Source organism: Tachypleus tridentatus, chromosome 9, assembly GCF_004210375.1.
Source record: "Tachypleus tridentatus isolate NWPU-2018 chromosome 9, ASM421037v1, whole genome shotgun sequence".
Lineage (NCBI taxonomy): Eukaryota > Metazoa > Arthropoda > Merostomata > Xiphosura > Limulidae > Tachypleus > Tachypleus tridentatus.
This window is the reverse complement of record NC_134833.1, coordinates 112,992,309-113,013,056: the sequence shown is the minus strand read 5'-3', so window position 1 is coordinate 113,013,056 and position 20,748 is coordinate 112,992,309. Positions and strand designations below refer to the sequence as shown.

The window sequence follows — 20,748 nt, the reverse complement described above, 5'->3', positions numbered from 1 at the left end:
TGAATATCAATTTTTAATCATATGTTCAAATCATCGTTTATATTTCTTTCCCCATAACTTGAAGTTACATCATTAATATATGTAAGTAAAATCACATATTTACCAAATATGATGAAACAGCTATGAACAAAAATTCAAGATAAACTATTATTCTATTTACGAAAACATCTTAGTTTACAAAATACTAACTTATAACTCGGTATAATTATACCTTTGGTATATATTTGTTCAAGCATGTTAATAGTCCCCATAAATGAAACATAAGGGTATTCTCCAAAGTTATAAAAGTTTTTTTTTTATTTTAGAAACCACACAAAACATATCATGCATTTGAAATCCGTAAATGAATTGACTGTTCAGAGAGTGCTGAACATTAGACCTTGACCCTCACATTACTTCTTCGTACAGCTTAAAACTGATTTGTCTCACCATCTGTTATCTGTAATATATATAAGTAAAGACTTCTAAAATACTGTGGTTTCACTTTTGTTCATTATTCAAGTGTAAACAACTTGAAAAAAAAAACAGGTATTGTATTCGTTTCTACAAAATGGACAGACAAACCAGAAATGCTGTTTCCGTGTCTTTCAAGCTTCTTAGGATAAAAGACAAGAAAATATCAAAGGTTATTATGCTGTCAACTTATCAGAGGATTTTGTCCCTCAATTAAAATTGAAGAACACAATCCAAGTTGTAAGTGTGTGTTTTCTTATAGCAAAGTCACATCGAGCTATTTGGTGAGTCCATCTAGGGGAATCGAACCCCTGATTTTAAGCATCCAAGTTGTAAGATGGACAATACTGATATTTCTTTACATGTGTAGATTTACACTTTCAAGGAGCTAAGCTATGTATATATCTGTGAGTTATATTTGTAAAATTATAATGAACGACCAATATGTGAGTTCTAGATCAAAAACCAGAAAGTAATAAATTAGAAGTATAAAATAATTTCCTATTCACCATCAACATTTGAGAATTCTATGAATATACATTTATATTTCTATGATCCCATGTAAAATGTAAGAATATATAAATTTGTTTTACTGATTCTTAAGTTCAATGACATGCAGAATCTGTTCGTCATTGTCAGAATTCATGTAGAGTGGGCATACAGTTTGTTTTGCTTTCAAAGTTTATTATATAATGACAGACAGTAAATATGATGGATTCATAAACTGTGAATTGAAAGATATATATTATTTTGTTTTATTATAAGAAGTTTGAAAGATACGGAAATACAATTTTTGGTTCGTCTCTATTTTGTGGAGACGTCATAATACTTGTTTTTCTGAAATAGTGGTCATGTGACTAAGAAACAAAAGTGAAACCAATAGTCATAATGTTTTATTTATGCAGTCATACGATCAAACATTTAACTATTCTCCAATGTTTAGGTATTCGTGATAATAGCTATCTATTTATCTTTGGCAGATACTTCACAGTCTCTACTTACATATATTACAGGTAACGGATGGTGAGACAAGTCTGTTTTAACAAGAAGTAATGTGAGTGTCAAGGTCTAATGTTCAGCTCACGATGAACACTCAATTCATTTACGGATTTCAAGTGCATCATATGTTTCGTACAGTTTCTAAAATAAAAACAAACAAAAACTTTTATAGCTTTGGAGAATGTCCCTCATGTTTCATTTATTAGGACTTCAAGCACGCTTGAACAAGTATATACCAAATGTATAGTTATATTGAGCTGTAAGTCAGTCTTTTATAAACTAAACTGTTTTCGTAAATAGAATAATAGTTTACCTTGAAGTTTTGTTCATAACTGTTTCATCATGCTTATTAAATATGTGATTTTACTTATTTACACTGCTGACCAAAATATTAAGGCCAAAGAACATAAAGAACAAATATACATTTTGTGTTGTCAGACTCAACCACTTATTTGAGTAGAGCTTCGAATGATGAAAATAAGAAAACGGAAAATTAAAAATATTTTTTTTTTTTTAGTATTTAATAAGAAAAATGTGAACACTATGAAATTAGCCTAAATACTAGCTGGTCAAAAGTTTAAGACCATACTGAAACGAAGCGTTAATCGGTGAACACGTAACGAAATTTAGTGATTTGTGTTAAAGTACAAGAGTTGTCAACATTTCCCACTGACATCTCCTGTGTTACATTTGGTAAAAACATGGCAAAGGCTAAAAAGTTGATAAACTTTGAACGTGGCAGAATTGTCGAGCTGCAAAAGCGAGATCTCTCTCAACGTACCATCGCTGGTGAGATTGGGCTTAGTAAAACTGCTGTTGCAAATTTCTTAAAAGACCCTGGGGGATACGGAACGAGAATTTCAAGTGGTCGGCCCAAGAAAATTTCGCCGGAGGATTCGACGGGTTGTCCGACAAGATATCAGCCGATCATCGAACCAGATTAAGGCCCTTACGGACGCAGAATGCAGCTCAAGAACAATAATACGGCATCTACGAGAGAAAGGCTTTAAAACCGGAAACGTCTTCAAAGACTACGCCCCCTTCCACACCACGAAACAGCTTGGTTAAACTTTGCTGAGAAGCATCAAACATGGGATGTAGAAAAGTGGAAGAAATTAACCTGGATGGTCCAGATGGCTTCAAACGTTACTGGCACGATAAGGATATCCCACTGGAGACATTTTCTACACAATACAGTGGAGGAGGTTCCCTCATGATCTGGGGTGCTTTCTTCTTCCATGGAACAATGGAGCTTTAGGTTATACAGGGACATCAAACAGCGGCTGGCTACATTGGCATGTTGGAGAGAGCATCCTTATTGACTGAAGGCCCTCGTTTGTGTGGAAATGACCGAATCTTTCAGCAGGATAACGTTGCAATCCACAATACCCGTAGGACAAAGGACTTTTTTCATGGCAAATAACGTGATTCTTTTGGACCATCCAACTTGTTCGCCCGAACTGAACCCCATTGAAAATGTTTTGGGGTGGATGGCAAGGGAAGTTTATAGAAATGGACGTCAGTTCCAAACAGTGCATGATCTTTGTGAAACTATCTTCACCACTTGGAATATCATTCCAGCCAGCCTTCTGCAAACGCTTATATCGACCATGCCAAAGCGAATGTTTGAAGTTATTCGCAATGACGGCCCTGCAACTCAGTACTGAGACCTCTTGTTGGTCATTTCCTACCCTATTAAGAACTTCTTTTTGGTATGGTCTTAAACTTTTGACCAGCTGGTATTTAGGCTAATTTCATAGTGTTCACATTTTCCCTATGAAATGCTAACAAAGTTTTTATTTTTATTTTCCCTTTTCTTATCGTCATTTTTCGAAGCTCTATTCAAATAAGTTGTTGAGTCTAACAACGCAAAATGCATATTTTTTTCTTTATGTTCATTGGCCTTAAGATTTTCGCCAACAGTGTATATTAATGATGTAACTTCAAGGTATGAAGAAACAAATATAAACAATGATTTGAACATGTGATTAAAAATGATATTCATGAAAAGTAATTGATGAGAAGACTAAGCTAGATAAATATAGTTTAGTAACTTATGAAATAAGATGTTTAATCTTTCAGAAGACTAAGCTAGATACACAAATCAGGTCATCCCATAAGTAAGGTCCGAAATTTAATACAGAAAGTATATTATCATTTTTGTTTTTGTAGATGGCTTTAATGATTAAAATATGTAGCAGAACGTGTATAAAAATGTTTAGACAACTAAAAGAAACTAATCCAACTCCACTTTTTCAAATCATTAATTAAATAAACTCTTATGAAGATGAATGTGTCTGAGGAGCATATTAGACATATAATGCTTTATGAGTTTAAAAAAGGCAATAGTGTAGCAGAAACATTCAAGGTGCTTATGGTGCAGAGTCTCTCAATGAAAGAAAATGTCAAAGATAGTTTCAGAAGTTCAGATCAAGTGACTACAGCTTAAATGATGTGCCACGTTCAGGTCGTCCTGTTGTGTTTAGTGATGACTTACTGCGGGCTGCACTTGATGAATACTGTGCTGTAACAGTTGAAGAACTAACACAGAAGCTTAATTCAATACATTCAACAGTTCACCGTCATCTGCAACAGCTTGGAAAGGTGTCAAAACTTGGAAAATGGGTCCCCCATGATCTGATAGGATCCAAATTTAGAGCAAGAGTGACATTTGCACTTCTCTGCACTCTCGTGAACATAACTCACCTTTTTTGAACAATAACTGGAGATGAAAAATGGATATTTTATAAAAACGTTAAGCGCCACAGACAATGGCTCAGTGCAGGTAAACTGACTAAAACACAGCCCAGAACGGACCTACACCCTAGGAAAGTTTTGTTAAGCGTTTGGTGGAATATTGTTCGTGTGATCCACTTTGAGTCGCTGCCACTCAATGTAAAGATTACATCAGACTTCTATTGTCAACAGTTAGAGCGTTTGAATGTTGCGTTGAAAGAAAAGAGGCCTGCCTTGATCAATCACGAAGGTGTTGTGTTACACCAGGGTAATGCACGGCCCCATACAGCAAGAATCACATCTGCAAAGATTGAAGAGTTAGACTGGGAAAAACTTCCACATCCTCCTTATTCTCCAGACCTTTCCCATCTGATTATCATCTCTTCTGAAGTTTGCAGAACTATCTTGATGGAAAAGAGCTTGGAACACATGAATATGTCAAAATTACCCTCTCTACATTCTTGTCTACTAAACCCCCAGAATTTTGTAGAAGTGGCATTCAGAAGCTTATGAATCGTTGACAGGGAGTAATTAATAATAACGGAACATACATTATTGTTTAAATAATATTAAAAGCGTTTAAAATCCTTTCTTATTTTCTGAACCTAAAATCGGACATTACTTAAGGGATGACCTGATAGTTTAGTAACTTATAAATTAAGATGTTTAATGTATGAGAAGATTAAGCTAGATAGATATAATTTAGTATCTTATAAACTAAGATGTTTAATTTATGTGAAGATTAAGTTAAATACTTATAGTTTAGTAATGTATAAACGAAGATGTTCACGTAAATAATATCAGTTTATTTTGAAGTTTCGTTTCAGTATGTGTTATACTTAAGTTTCAGATGTTACTTATATATACTAAAGTCAGTATATTAGTTCATGATGAGAATTGAGTGTTCGTATAAAAAAAGTTACAGACCGCTGATTTGTAACCTATGATTTTTATATAACTGATGGTCTATCAATAAAGTGTAAATGAAAGATAATTCGTGATACCATAACAATTTTAAAATCCACGTGAGGAACTATCTATTTGAAATAGTTAAAGAGTGATTACTTGATTTACTGCTCTGTTAAACTAAGAAGTTTAAGTAGGATAGCATACATAAAGTTGAGATTGGTATCAGTTTTTAGGTGAAAAAGATAATACATGATAACGTAATAATGTTTGAAAATATCCTTGTCAGTTTTGAAAATTTACATTTTCCAAGTCTGAAGCATCAGTGAACAAGTATAACATGTACATGGAAGCTTCTTAATACTATAGTAACAATTAGACAATATATTGTAGACTACACTTGTCCAAGAGTTTATCAACACTACTTGGAATCAGTTATCACTGTAGCACATAATTCTTTGTATTGTATAACGAATTCTCGTATATTTCATATTTCTAAACATTACTGTATAATGGAATCTCGTACATTTCACATTTATTTGAATATCATAAATTATTCTAAGCTGAATGACATTGTTTGAACATTTCACTGAACTTCAGTGAAAGTATGCAATAATTAACGTAAAATGTTCCTTCAGAAATCGTGAATACACATTTAATGTTTTGTACCAGTATGAAATGTGAAAGAACTATGTTTGCTGACTTTTGAATTTCAGTAACATACATAAACTCCAGTTAAAGTTTGGTGAACATTACTTCTACGTAGAAACTATATGATTATGCAAAGTTTGAGCCATTTATTTTCAATATTAAATATAGTGTAAATACATAGTGACAATGTATTCTAAATGACTTATATTTTAATAAAGGTTTTCCACCTCTTCTTTCTACCCATTAATGACGTGATGAGACAATAAGCTCATCATCCTTCACTGTCTGTATGGGTCTGATACGTGAGGATATTTGTATTTCCAAACAGTCAAAGTTTAGCTAGTTTGACATTAGGGTCCACATAGAATATGTTATAATGGTTATTGACTTTTGAAAGTAAAGTGAAATAGCCAGGTGTTCTATGGAACATTGTCTGAAGCTACGAAATTTATTTGAGGCTTTCACAAGATTTGGTGACGTCATCGTCTTTAGCCATTTCCCCCTTTCCTTGTTGCCTGGCAATTCCTATTAAGACGACATCCATTGGTGAGTAAAATACAAGTCTAACTACTCCTATATATGCAACAAATTGTTTCTGATGAAGGCATAAATCAAAACGTCAGTTTGCTTGTTTTGAGACATTTGTACAAAGGTACTAAAGGACCATTTATTTTAGCTATTCCTTATTTTCAAATTATAGACTATAGTGAAACTAGCTAGTCAACAGCACGAACTGCTAACTCCTGGGCTACATCTGACTAAGTGTGGGACTTGGCAGTTACTCTTTTAACTTTATAATATATATGGTATCAAAATGAATAAAAATATGGTGCAAATAATCCTTAACCTAATGTGAGGTGTTCTCACACAAGAAAAGAACTTCGTCAAGTTCGCAAATAGCATCTTATCCACTACTATGTCTCTCGTATTACAGCCGATTTGAAATATCCTGATGTTATCGAAAGGTCTCGTCGACACTGGATATAGAAGGTATAGTGTTGTTAACACGTTATCATATTCTTCACTTTTACTCAGAAGTATTTATTAATGATTAAAAGACCCGGCATGCACACGTAGTTAGGATGCTCGACTCGTAATTTTAGGGTCGCGGGTTCGAATCCCAGTCACATCAAACATGCTCGCCCTTTCAGCTGTGGGGATGTTATAATGTGACGGTTAATCCCAAATTTGTTTGTAAAATAGTAGCCTAAGTGTTCGCGGTATGTGGTGATAACTAGATGCCTTTTCTCTACCTTACACTGCTAAATTAGGGCCGACTAACGCAGATAGCCCTCGTTTAGATTTGCGCGAAATAAAAAAACAACAACCAATAATTACGTGGGGTATTGGTGCTTAAATCTTACAGTTGAATGAACTTACGGTGTAGAACACCTTATTTGACAGAGTATCAATTTTGCTACTAATACGTGAATAATATAACCTCATAATATAACTGATAATACTTTAACGCACAACTTTATTTACTGAACTAAGTTCTTTTCAGTCTATTGTGATTTTATATCACACGTATTACTAAAATGATTTATATATTGTTGACACGATATAGATTTGAATCTTAAATAACTGTATGCATTATGTGTGTTATCTTCTACGATAATATTTTAATTAATTAAGCAGATTTTTGCTTACTGTACGGAAATCGTAATTAAGTATACAAGTAATTACTAGTGTGCACTCCTGAACGTATAGGGAAGGAACATACATATTTTAGGTAAATGACGTGATAAGGTTTGGCTTGTTTTTAATTTTACGCGAAACTATACGAGGTCTGTATGAGCTTGTCGTCTCTAATTTATCAGTGAAAACCTAGAGAGACAACAGCTAGTCATCATTACCCACCGCTAAATTCTGGGCAACTCTTCTATCAACGAATAGTTGGGATGACAGTCACATTATAACACTCCCATGGCTGAAGAAGCAAGCATGTTTGGTGGCAGGGGAATTCGAACCTGTGGCCCTCAGATTGCGATTTGAGTGCCCTAACCACATGGCGATGCCAGGCCTATATATCTAAAGCAAAATTAATTTTGCAAAGAGGACAGTGGCGCAGCGGTATGTCTTCGGACTTGAACTGTTAGAAACCAGATCTTCCTACTCGTAGTGAGCAGATCAGGGATAGCCCATTGTGTAGATTTGTGCTTAACTACAAACAAACGCTTCGAAAAACGTTTATATCGGACAGAACGCGATTATTTTAAATTTTACCTTTGGCAAAAAAACAATCAGTGATTGTTTAGTGATTTACGACTTTTTCATTGGTGAAGTTCTTTGTGTTTCCTTTGCGGTTTTTAGCACGTGGTTTATTTAAAATGTCATTTTGATAATTGATACTATATGTAAATACATCATTTAGCATTTCATTTAACTCACAGTTTTTTATTTTAAATTTTTAATAGCGGCCAGTGATTTCGCTACCCGATAATACTTCATGAGAGCTCATGCAAAGGTGGGGTTGAGGAAAGGAATTGCCAACATTTGATAAATTTTCAATTGGCCACTTCTCTTTAAACTGACGGCTGATAAAGACTTATTCACCATTTTTAATCTCTACAGAATTATGATAGTTTCAATATGTCGTGTAGCAAAATATGGTCTTAGCTTTCGAGTGTTAATTTCAAATGTGTAGCCATGTGAATACATTATAAATGAGCTGTAAAGCTTTAGATGTTACATATATAATATGAAGTTATCTCGAGGTAAGTTTGTTTGTTTGTTTCAACTCAAAGCGTGTGTTTCTGTTTTTTTTTATAGCAAAGCCATATCGGGCTACCTGATTTTAGCGTTGTAAATCCGTAGACTTACCGCTGTACTAGCGGGGGACCAACTCAACGACACATTGAACTATATACTGTGTCTACTATTGGAAATTGAACTCCGAATATTGGTGTTGTAAGTCCGTAAACTAACCTTTAACCTAACTGGGAACTCAGCGGTAAGTCTAATGGCTTACAACGTTAAAAATTGGTTTCGATACCCGTTGTGAGCAGAGCTCCGATAGCGCGTTATGTAACTTTGGGCTTACAAACAAACAATATATATTTATTTAAACCGGTTTCACTTCTCAGGAGAAATGCGAGAATGATATTAATTACGTATTGTTACGTCATAGAGAAATTAGTATTTATTGAATTGATATACACTTACGTATTCGGCCTGACCATGCTCTGCGAATCATCCGAATTAATCGTTGGTAAATGGACAAAAATGAGAAGCTAGCCCCCATGGAACTCCAGATGTATGGCTGGCTGTGACCGAACTTGTTTCCAGGGGTAGACGGGTCAAAACTGACTTCCGTCCCGCTTCTACTGTCCAAGGACATCTAGGGGGTGCCTTACGTCGAGATGTTTGGACAAGCAACTGATGTCCGCTTGTGGTAGTTCCGAATAGAAGTAGCCTCTTCAATCAGTGTCCGGTGTAGAAAAATGAAATGTTTTGATAGTCAATGTCTAAAAATGTACGGATACAGTTTCCGGTGTTCTGAGGAAAAGATGAACAATGTTAATATTATAACTGTTTAAGAACTTCCAGTATATCTAAAAGAAAAAAAAAAAAAAAAAGGGTACTTTTATTTGTTAATTGTAACGAATTTCCTTTACCTGTGGCTGTTAACTACTGAGTAAAAGTTTGTGAAAGCAGTTCGAGAAACTACTAGTGAAGGCAGGCACAGGTTCCTACACAGTCCGAAACGAATCACCACCTAAAATATTAATTAAGGGGGAATAAATATATATTCACAGCGACAGTTAGATAACTAGAATGATTAGCGCGTTCAAGAGCTGACCACGCATAGAGAAATTTCACTTGTTGACAACTGGAGGTATAACACGCTTTGATAAAGATATAACTAATTAATAAAACTATATTTTGAAATGATGCACATAATCAAAACAATGAATATCTTGTGAACTGCTTTTAAAAATATAAGTTAGCGACTTGTGGAATATTTAATTTTATAACTTTTTTAAAAACAGGTAACTAGCGTGAATAATTATTTATTTAACAGAAAAATGATAGTTACCTTTAAGTTGTTATTATCACTAACAAGAAAGTAATCTAAAGAAAGATATAAATAACGTAACAAATTATATAAAATAGTTATCTAGTGAAAAACCCTAAGAATTGCACAAAATTCACTTAGGAGTACCTTATTTTCACTTTTCATGGCTAGGCCTTATATCAACTAATGTGTAAATAAAGATCGCAAGCCATGAAAGTCGTGAACAAATATTTTCATAAGTAATTTCGTTCCATGGTGGGCCAGTTGAAAGTTTCCAGACATACAATGTTGAAATTCTGGTTTCGATTACAAGTGGTGGATAGAGAGCTGATAACCCATTGTATTAGCTTAATGCTGATAACCAAACCTACAACGTCCTTAAGTAATTAGGTCTATTATTTCTAAAACCTTTCAAAAGGGAAGTAATTTTTATAAGATTGTTATTAATAAGCCATTTAACTACCAATAACTCACAAACTGTGTCAGAACAACATGCCAGATTTTAATGTTACTTGCCTTCATATCCAAAATCCACACTTTAAGTGTTTTAAGATTTTTTAAGTAAAGGCTAATATACAAGTGTGTGCGAGTGTGTTTCCTTATAGCAAAGCCACATTGGGCTACCTTCTGAGTCCATCGAGGGGAATCGAACTCTTGATTTTGGCGTTGTAAATCCAAAGACATACCTACCGCTGTACCGGCGGGGGACGGCTAATAGACACGTAAACAGGTAAGCATAATACAAACATACTTCTCATTGAATAATTTAAAATATTATAGTGAATAAACAAATATATTATGTAGGCAAAACCAACGTTTTCTAACTTTTTACTTTATTGTAGAATTGTTCTAAATTTTTCGTTTGTGATAGTTATTTCTTGCTTTGTGTCAAGTTGGTATCATACTTGGTACGTTTGTTCTTTGTCATTCTCTTGGAGATAACATCTGGTATTGTCTTGATGGAAATATGACTGTGATTATTCACCGTACGCACTCGTGTTTGGACAGGAAATCTTGCTTCCCGAGTACATGATGCAGATGTCTCACAGTGTCCTCAAGAATATGTGGAATAGTTAAGATCTGCATTAGTTGATACACAAGAGTTAGTACATAAACAATAAGGAAAGGTTGCTAAATTAAGAAGAAATACTATAACAAGATGATAAAGGATTGGATATACCAGCATGGAAAGTGAATCTGTTATTGGCACATAATGATGCCACAAGAAAAGCTCGAATTTGGCTGAAGAAATATGTCTTATACTTTATTAGGTTAATCCACTGATATACAAGCTACAGTGGACAAACGATGCACAAAATAGTACTGAGCACATCATTAAGTAGTGCCTCTATGTTACAGACAAACCTCTAGTTCACTGGTTCAACCAGAAATCAGAAGTTGAGACCACTGAGTCAGGGAAAACAATGATACATCTCACATTTGTGTATTTAACTGATGATAAGAAATTAATTGAAAGTATTCAAGTGGCTGTTCATGGTTAGCTAGGTGAGGAAACATTGGAGTTAGAGGCAAGAAAACCTCTGGTGTTGCAGTGCATCTGTTATTTTCATTAATACTGGAAATGTTTTGAATTTAACATCAGAATATATATCAAGTATTAAATTTTCATAATGACAGAGTAGTACAGATTGGATCATATTTAATTAATGGGTAACTTATGTATCATAACAAATGTAAACTTGACATACTGAGTGTTTTATTTAGTTATGATAGAATATTATAAACATGTAGCTTTTGGAATATTTTAAAAAAATGTTTTAATGTAAGGTGCAGTTATAATGCATAAAATACATGCTTGGAGACTACTAATAGATGTGAAAATAACAGTGTCATTGTTAAAACTTTGTGGAAGCTAAAAAAAACTTGTAAGTGAAAAAAGGTTCATCAGGAGAAACAATATGATATTTGTGGATTTTAATGGTAAAAAAATAAGTTTTGCAATTTTCACCCTGTCATTTTCTGTTGGAACAAAACTCTATCCATGTGATAACCAGACGCATTGAAGGTTGGGGACCATGAAGTAAATAGGCGTTAGGGATATATCTTCTATGAAGATCTAGAGCCTAGTACAAGCAAGACCTATACAAATGTCACTTGATCAAGATATGATTTATCATTATTTTCCAATCTTGAAAAGGATTTTAGAACAGGTTAAAGTTTTAAATGATTACTGGGTCTCCGTTATATTTTGTCAGCTTTCCATAACTACTTTTATTCTCTGTAATGGATCACTTCAATGAAATCAGTAAAACCAGGACTTCTTTTACAATGATGTTGTTCCTGAAACTTGACAGCTTGACATTTATCATAGCTGAGTACATGGTTGAAGATGTATTACTTGCTGATGCATTGGATATTGGAGGGCTCATTATATCTCTTAGGTTAATAATGAGCAGCCCTTCTAGGTTCTGGCCTACACCAAAGAGATATACTTGGAGAAGCTAAGCCTCAAGGTAGTCCAGCAGCAGACATTATCACTGTTGTTTACTCCCGTGAAATGCTCCAGAAATATCCCATGTGATGCGACCAAGCGTCAGTACTTCTAGATGTGCTTAGAACTCCAGTAAGAAGATTACACAAAAACAAACAAATAAAGCTTTCACAAAGCGATCATCTTGGGGTTTACTAAGTTCTAGATTACTAAACCTGATGTTACCACTATTACTGGGTACAATGGCGTGACATCAACATCGACTGACCAACATCCAGTCAGAGGAGATGAGGTGAGGAATATCAAAGCAACTACGAAAACAGCCGAAGTTCAGAGCGAATGTTCTCTACTAAACACTATTCATTGGTAAAATAGTAGCCCAAGAGCTGGCGGTGGGTTATGATGACTAGCTGCCTTTCCTTTAGTTTTACACTACTAAATTAGGGACAGCTAGCGCAGATAGCTCTCGTGTAGCTTTGCGCGAAATTCAAACCAAACCAAGCTCTTTGTTAAACGGTTGAGCTGTGTGTGTTAGATGTTTTTCCAAGAGTGCGAAAAGGTTACAGTACTCGTTTGCCTTTGAATTAGTAAATTTGATTGATTTTAAAGTTAAAATCAATTAATTAATTACACTTTGAGGAAAAGCCTATAAGAGAGAGAAGTTTGTTTGTTTGTTTGTTTTGAATTTTGCACCAAGCTACACGAGAGCTATCTACGCTAGCCTTCCCTAATTTAGCAGTGTAAAGCTAGAAGGAAGGCAGCTAGTCATTACCACCCCACCATCAACTATTGGGCTACCTTTTTACTAACGAATAGTGGGATTGGCCGTAACATTATAACGTCACCACGGCTGAAAGGGCGAGCATGTTTTGTGGGGCGCGGATTCAAACCCGCGACCCTCGGTTACGAGTCGAGTGCCTTAACCACCTGGCCATGCCGGGCCAAAGGAGAGAGAGAGAGTTGCTACTATAGCATGCTGTCTACAAATATTTATACTACACTGTGCGGTATACACAGATACTATAACATCACCGGTTTAATGTTTTACTAAAGCAGAATTTCTTGCCAAATTATTTATATCCATTCATGTTTTTGTTCAGCAGATAATAATTTAATAATTTGTGTGTTTCAAAAGGGTGCCTTAAATTTAGGTCATAATTACGCTAGTTTTTATTGTTGAAACTTAATTCGTTCTGATTATATTTGTCGCAGAAACATTATGTAATAGTATTTTGTACTTTATTAGTTTAAAAGCGTTATTTATGATAACTGGTACCAATTAGAAACAAACGAAAGTTGAAACGGTGATGACGATAGTATATGTGTGGACCACACCGACAGAAGGGTGAGTGAGGGGTATGAGGCATACCATGCATTTTCTACATTTTATTTTACGTACAGTTTTAGCATAAGACCCAGTAAAGAAAGTCATTGAATTAATTTCGTCCTAGCTGTCATTCCACTAGGGATATACACATTGATCATGAAGGTACAGCTCTAAATTTGTATCTTGTATATAAAGATCGACAGCAGTGCCCTCCATTGTTGTCAGGTGAGGTCTCGAGGTCACAGTTTCCTCCTACGTTTGAATGGAAATGAATAGTGACAAGATCAGTGTTAGTTGCTCTAACGTTAAAATTCGACTAAGTGAAATGTAGTCAGTCTTGATAGAGTAGATCCAACATGATTTATTTTCAAGTCCCGTAAAGGAGTGTTTTGGTTTAAATAAAGGTTACTTTAATTGTATACAACTGACCTACACCCTTGTGCAAGTTAATTGAAACAAGACGGAAAATTACGACCATTCCAGAAACTCAGCTTAAAAATATCATCAACAAAACAGTACTTATCACTGTAAATTCAGAAATAGATAAATAAATAAAATAAAATAGTTTACATAGTAGGTTTTAAGAAACTAAGTGACTAAAAACAGTAGTTACATTCTTTTTACTGGATGTTATTCTCTGGTTCACTGATTGGATATGAACCATAGGATCACGGAAGCTTAACACAACGAGAAAATGTATTGTGGGGAAAACATTCGAATTTCTAAACCTCTACTGACTTTGACACAAAGGAATAGACTTGACGCGAATTAAATGGAGTGAAACATTTTTTATTTCAACACATCCAGTGTCAAACTTGAAAAAAAAAGAGCATCATGTGGTGCCTTCACTGGGAAGATATCTTTATGTGTGTTAAAATCTGAATAGATACCAATCTCTAAAATAACTCTAGCCTAGACTGAGAAAAACATGGTATTATATACTAATAACAATAATGCCATATTCTCTAGTTTAGTATAGCATGATCTATATTACAGCAATCTTTCCCACGAAAAACTTAATGTGAAAGCATAGTGGAAAAACCTAGTTCTATTGTGTAAATAGGCGAGAGGATCTTAGTAGTTTCTTTGATTACCTTTCTACATTTAGAGAAAGTTGTGATTGCGTAGATAAATTTTGCATTTTTAGTTTCTACATCTCACCTCAGGGATTAAGAAACATTTGTTATGTCTGCATTGTCAGAAGTCGATCCTCCAATAGAAAAGTGAATAATTTAGAAGCCATACCGATACACTTTTCAAAGAAAACTTTAGAGATTAGTGAATAAAGAATAAAATGTCAACATATTTCTCACTGGAGACATTACAGACTAGTAAATAATAAACAATGCTGACATACTTCTATTTGAAGACATTAGAGACTAGTGAATAAAAACAATATTGACATACTTCTTACTGAAGATGTTAGAGACTAATAAATAACAAACAATGTTGATGTACTTCACATTGGAGTCGTTAGTGAGTAATAAATAACAAACAATGTTGGCATACCTCTTATTGTAGACGTTAGAGACTAGTGAATAAAAAAAATATTGACATACTTCTTTTGGAGACATTAGAGACCAGTGAATAAAAACAGTATTGACATACTTCTCACAGAAGACGTTAGAGACTAATAAATAACAAATAATGTTGATATACGTCTCACTGAAGAGTTATAGACAAATAACAAGCAATCTTGATACACTTCACACTGAAGACGTCAGAGACTAATAAATAACAAACAATGTTGACATACGTCACGCTGAAGACGTTAGAGACCAGTGAATAAAAATATTGACATACTTATTTTTTGAGACATTAGAGACCAGTGAATAAAAAAATATTGACATACTTATTTTTGGAGACATTAGAGACCAGTGAATAAAAACAGTGTTGACATGATTATAATTGGAGACATTAGAGACTAGTAAATAAAAACAATGTTGACATACTTCTAATTGGATACGTTAGAGACTAATAAATAACAAACAATGTTGAAATTATTCTAATTGGAGACATTAGAGACTAGTGAATAAGAACAACGTTGGCATACTTCTTATTGGAGACGTTAGAGACTAATAAAGAACAAACAATGTTGAAATGATTCTAATTGGAGACATTATAGACTAGTGAATAAAAACAACTTTGACATACTTTCTATTGGAGATGTTAGAGACTAATAAATAAAAAGTAATGTTGACATATTTCTTACTGAAGACATTTGAAGCTATTGAATAGAAAACAATGTTGATATACTTTTTATTGGAGACGTTAGAGACTAATAAATAAAAAAGCAATGTTGTCCTACTTTTTACTGGAGACGTTTGAATATATTGATTGAATAAAAACAATATTGATATACTTATTAGTGGAAACGTTTGAGGTTAATAAATAAAAAACAATTTTAAAGTGTGTCTTTCGAGACTAAGAGAGTAAGAAATAAATAAAATCTGCTGCCATCCTTATAACTGGAGACTTTAAGAGGCCAATAAATTAATAAAGGAACAAACATTCCTGACAATTCTCTCGAACTGCTTACCACACACAAAAAAGAATATATATAATACATGTGTGCTCATTGTGAAAAAAATAGTACTTATTACTATTTCTTTATGGTATACATTTTATCCTATATCAAACATATGGAAGGGGATGGATTTGAGTTTATTTTATGATAGGAGACGAGAGTTGATACTTACTCCGGAACCAGATGAGTTTTTCTTAGAAAAGTGCTGACGAAGGGTTTTGTAATGGTTTTTATTTCCTCTTAGAGAGTTGGCTGTCTACATCTAAGGAGTGTTATATCGACAAGTTGTAAACCGCGGTTCCTCGTACTCCTGTCACTCAAATAGAATATCACTTCATTCTAGCGCAAACCTTTCAGAGCACATAATTCAGTTTGAACACTGACGCGGGGTTCTAATGAAGGGAAACATCGCACGTTCATATACAGAGAAATGTGATGCTCAATGGACGTGGCGTTCCTTGTTGTTGTTTCTTCTTCTTACCTAAGTGACATGAAGGTTATTTGATTAAAACTATCCGTCTGTGTACTTTCTCGACCAAACTGACTTTAATCACTTAGTCAGCTCAGCAAAGCTGATGAAAAACACATCCGCACAATAAGTGACTTTTTAACTGTGCTTATTCCTAGACTTGATACCGAATTTGTCTGATGGCGAGTAGATTGGTTAAGAGTTACTGGCAACGTCCGTTTATAACGAGCATCTTAGCTCGGCGCAGGAAGATGATGCAATCTCTTTATATGTACACTGATTATGTCAATAACGGCCGGTTTCAGCACGGTTTCAGATTCCAGCCAAAAGAAGCATCACTGGAAGCCAATAGGTTCTTCTTACTTTCATGCTATTGGTTGCGAGTGCAATCAGTATCTTATTGGATATTGTTTCCCACGAAACTGAAACCAAACCAAAACAAAAATCAGTTGCACGTTGAGAGTAAGAAAAGGTGACGTAATGGTATTTCGACTCTGTAAACACACTCAATAAACAAAAGCTAGTGCCGACTGAGACACGTGAGAGTAAGAAATCGGAAAGAGCGCGAATGTATAGTTTCAACAACAACAAATATTTTACCGCCAGAAGGAACCATAGACGATACGGCTGAGAGCCTATGATCAAGAAAAACATGAAACGAATATCAAATTTAACCGTCGTGTACTACATAATAAACAGATTTATTTTATTGCAAAAATTAACTACCAGGGGTACGCTTGGTCAGACGCTAATAATCTATGCTGATAAGGGTATAGAAATGTACCGTTACAATCAATCTATGCACGCTATACAATTATAGGAAGGCAAACCCAAATTAAACTTGATATCATTTTCAGTGAAATACTGGTCAATTAGAACAATAAACTTATTCACATTTTAATTAAAGATGTAGGAAAAATAGACATTAAAAGACTATTCTGAAGACGGTTGGTAGGAGTATTAGGTTAACCTGAAGATGACCTAATGTCAAAACGTTGTTATGTACTTTATTGTAATAAAAGTTTTAATACCCATACTAGACGTCTTGAATACATTTTTACTTCAAGTGGGTCTTTCGTCATCACGAATTAAAATACTGCATTTAAGAACAAGCATATTTGAAAAAAATGATTAAACTGTTTCTGAGGTTCTATTAAAGTGTATTAGAGTGTTTGTCAGTATTATTGTTTTATTTGCATACAATACATCTTTCCATTCTGGCAAATATATGTTTGTGCCGTATCTTTTGTGGATGCTGTAAACTACACAAGTTTGTTGTTTTTTTTAATTTCTAATTACAAATGATGTAAGCAGTATAGGTTTGAACCATTGCTAAATATAAGTGCTGTAAACAACATAAGCTTGAACATCGCTAAATACGTGTATTGTAAACTTCTATATTTGCATCATCGCTAAATATGGATGTTATAAACAATATAGCTTTGTACCATATTTATTAGGAGTGTTGTAAATAATAAGAGATTGTATCATTGTTAAATGCCAGTGTTGTGAACAATATAAATTTGTACCATTGCTGGATAAATAAATTGTAAACAATAGACGCTCGTACTATTAGCTAATACTTGTATTGTAACATTGCACATTTGAATCCTTGCTAATAAGAGTGCTATAAACAATATAAGTTTGTACCATTGCTAAATATGTGTACTATAAATCTGTGCCATCGGTGAATACAAGAGCTCTAAACAATATAAGTTTGTACTAGTATTGCAAACATTTTTTAAATTCTTTGAATTTGACTACAATAAATGTTTTGGTGTAACATCCATAGCGGTTCATATGTATTAGATTGTTAATCATTGATTATAACTAGTTTTAATTTGTAAGTAAACTCACTTTGAACTAACAAAGAGAACTGTTTTGTTATACACATCAGATCATACATCACGTGTTTGAACAATCATTTATATCAAATAATAGTTTACGTTCCTGCTTTGTATGTTAAGGTGTGAATTTATACAAAATAATAGTTCACATTCCTGCTATGTACGTTAAGGTGTGAATTTATGCCAAATAATAATTTACATTCCTGCTATGTACGTTAAGGTGTGAATTTATGCCAAATAATAATTTACATTCCTGCTATGTACGTTAAGGTGTGAATTTATACCAAGTAATAGTTTGCATTCCTGCTATGTGTGTAATGTGTGAACTTATACCAAATAATGGTTCACATTCCTACTATATATGTTGTGTTAATTTATACCAAATAATAGTTTACATTACTGCTATACAAATTTATAATAAATAAAAGTTCACATTCCTGCTATGCAAATTTATAATAAATAAAAGTTCACATTCCTGCTATGCAAATTTATAATAAATAAAAGTTCACATTCCTGCTATGCAAATTTATAATAAATAAAAGTTCACATTCCTGCTATGCAAATTTATAATAAATAAAAGTTCACATTCTTGATATGTATGTTAAAGAGTAAATTTATACCAATAAACAGCCATAATCTGTCTGGGTTTCTCCAACTAACCTGGTATCTACTGTTTCGTGAAGAAACACGAGTGTTTGGTTACGTGTAACAAAACTGGATCTGTGGTGCTTTGTGAAAAGACCTTGTCTATCTGGGTGTGTTTAACCATTTACTAGATAATGAGAACACTAAACTTTTTCATATTTTAATTAAGGAGGGAGGAAAAAGAAACACACTAAATGACTATTTTCAAGGTGGCTGGTATGGTTATTAGCAATATTAATTAAAATAAAATACAGAACAACGTTTCGACCTGATTTAGGTCATCTTCAGGTCAACATATGTACTTTTATAATTTATGAAAACCTTTCTGGGTGTGAATGATCAATCAGATTTGTACTGTCTTGTGAAGATACACAGCTTGTCTGGATGAGTCTGACCAATCAGATTTGCAGTTTCTTGATGAAAGTTAACCTGGCTGTGGGTGTCTCACTAACCTTATCTCTAGTGCTTTTTCTAGTTTTCCATTGAAATTGAAACTATTTTTATTATATGTTTGTCCTCAGTAGTATTTATTACATTTATTGTGAAACTATATAGTACTTTGACAGAAATTTCAAAGAAACATGAGAGCAATATCATTATTACATAAGTATTGAAGCGTTTGCTAAACAAAACTTGTATTTTTCTGTTGTAAATGACTTACATAAATTGGAAGTTGGTAACTGGTCAAGAAATATGAGATACAATTGAAATACTGTATAGAACTAAAATATATAATGATAACTTTAATACACAGTCTCGTATTTCAGTTAATATTCAAGGCTTTTTTGTATAAAATACAATGCGAAGTTTATCATAAATAAACATAAACATGCATTATCAATATCTAATCTAAGAAAGTGAGTATGGATATGTTTAACATACATTGTAACATGTGAGTCTATAAGCACATATTGACCTACCAATAAATACTGAGAGAGCACAGCTACTTGTATTGTTATAGTATTTTCTCTAACGATGTTTATTTACCATATCAAACTCTCATTTATTATTTATTTCAATGAACTTGTAAATAAAATAATAGAAAACAAGTAAATAAATGCTAACATCAAATCTATATCATATTTGTTTATTTAGCCGGCTGTGGCCTATGGTTAGCGATACATGTTACGTATCGGAAAGTCCAAGGTTCGAGTCCGAAATATGGCGTTCTATGCTTTCATTGCGGTCGTACGTCCTACTGCTTGGTTAAGAGTAGCCTTGCGATAAGTGGATGGTTGACTGGTTGCCCTTTCCTGGTTAGTAGTTGTAATATTAAGGTATGCCTAAATCTAAGAATCTCTGCTTTAGTTGTTTAGTTTATGTATATTACCACGTGCCACTCAGGTTAAATATCCCATATATCCAACTTATTTATCGTTTATCGTTTAATTTATCCTTCGCATTTAGTATTACAGGTAAATTTCCAATTTAGGTAATAAAATTATATGATTTTGCTGTAATAAGGTATCATTACGTTCAGATACAGTATAAATGTTTGGTTTTACGGTTTTCATACTGATGTATAGATAGTTTATATGGTATTTTTGGTTTTAATATGCACAGCCATCACATAGAAACCGACTAAACAAACAAAGCGAATTGGTAATTTACATACATATTACATGTGTTTCATAGAGTTGTAGAGGGCGCGTGTGTCGTTGGGTTGAAGTAGAGCAGAATAATCCCCGGGAGATCGCTGTTCTGCCATATGACTATCG

The 20,748-nt window shown here is 33.7% G+C and overlaps 1 protein-coding gene across 6 annotated transcripts in view; it reads right to left on the bottom strand.

Annotated features, from left to right (window-relative positions):
• Positions 1-20,748, bottom strand: part of LOC143226078 (Kv channel-interacting protein 4-like) — a 92,459-nt gene that overhangs the window by 38,087 nt on the left and 33,624 nt on the right. For 2 of the 6 annotated variants that reach the window (XM_076456543.1, XM_076456542.1), the window contains exon 2: positions 8,911-9,243. In XM_076456543.1, the coding sequence (XP_076312658.1) occupies positions 8,911-9,085 (175 nt within the window). In that variant the 5' untranslated portion in view covers positions 9,086-9,243. Of the gene's footprint in view, positions 1-8,910; positions 9,244-9,362; positions 9,464-10,668; positions 10,834-16,241; positions 16,961-20,748 lie in introns of those variants that run through there. The other 4 variants (XM_076456538.1, XM_076456541.1, XM_076456540.1 and 1 more) reach the window with 4 other exon arrangements.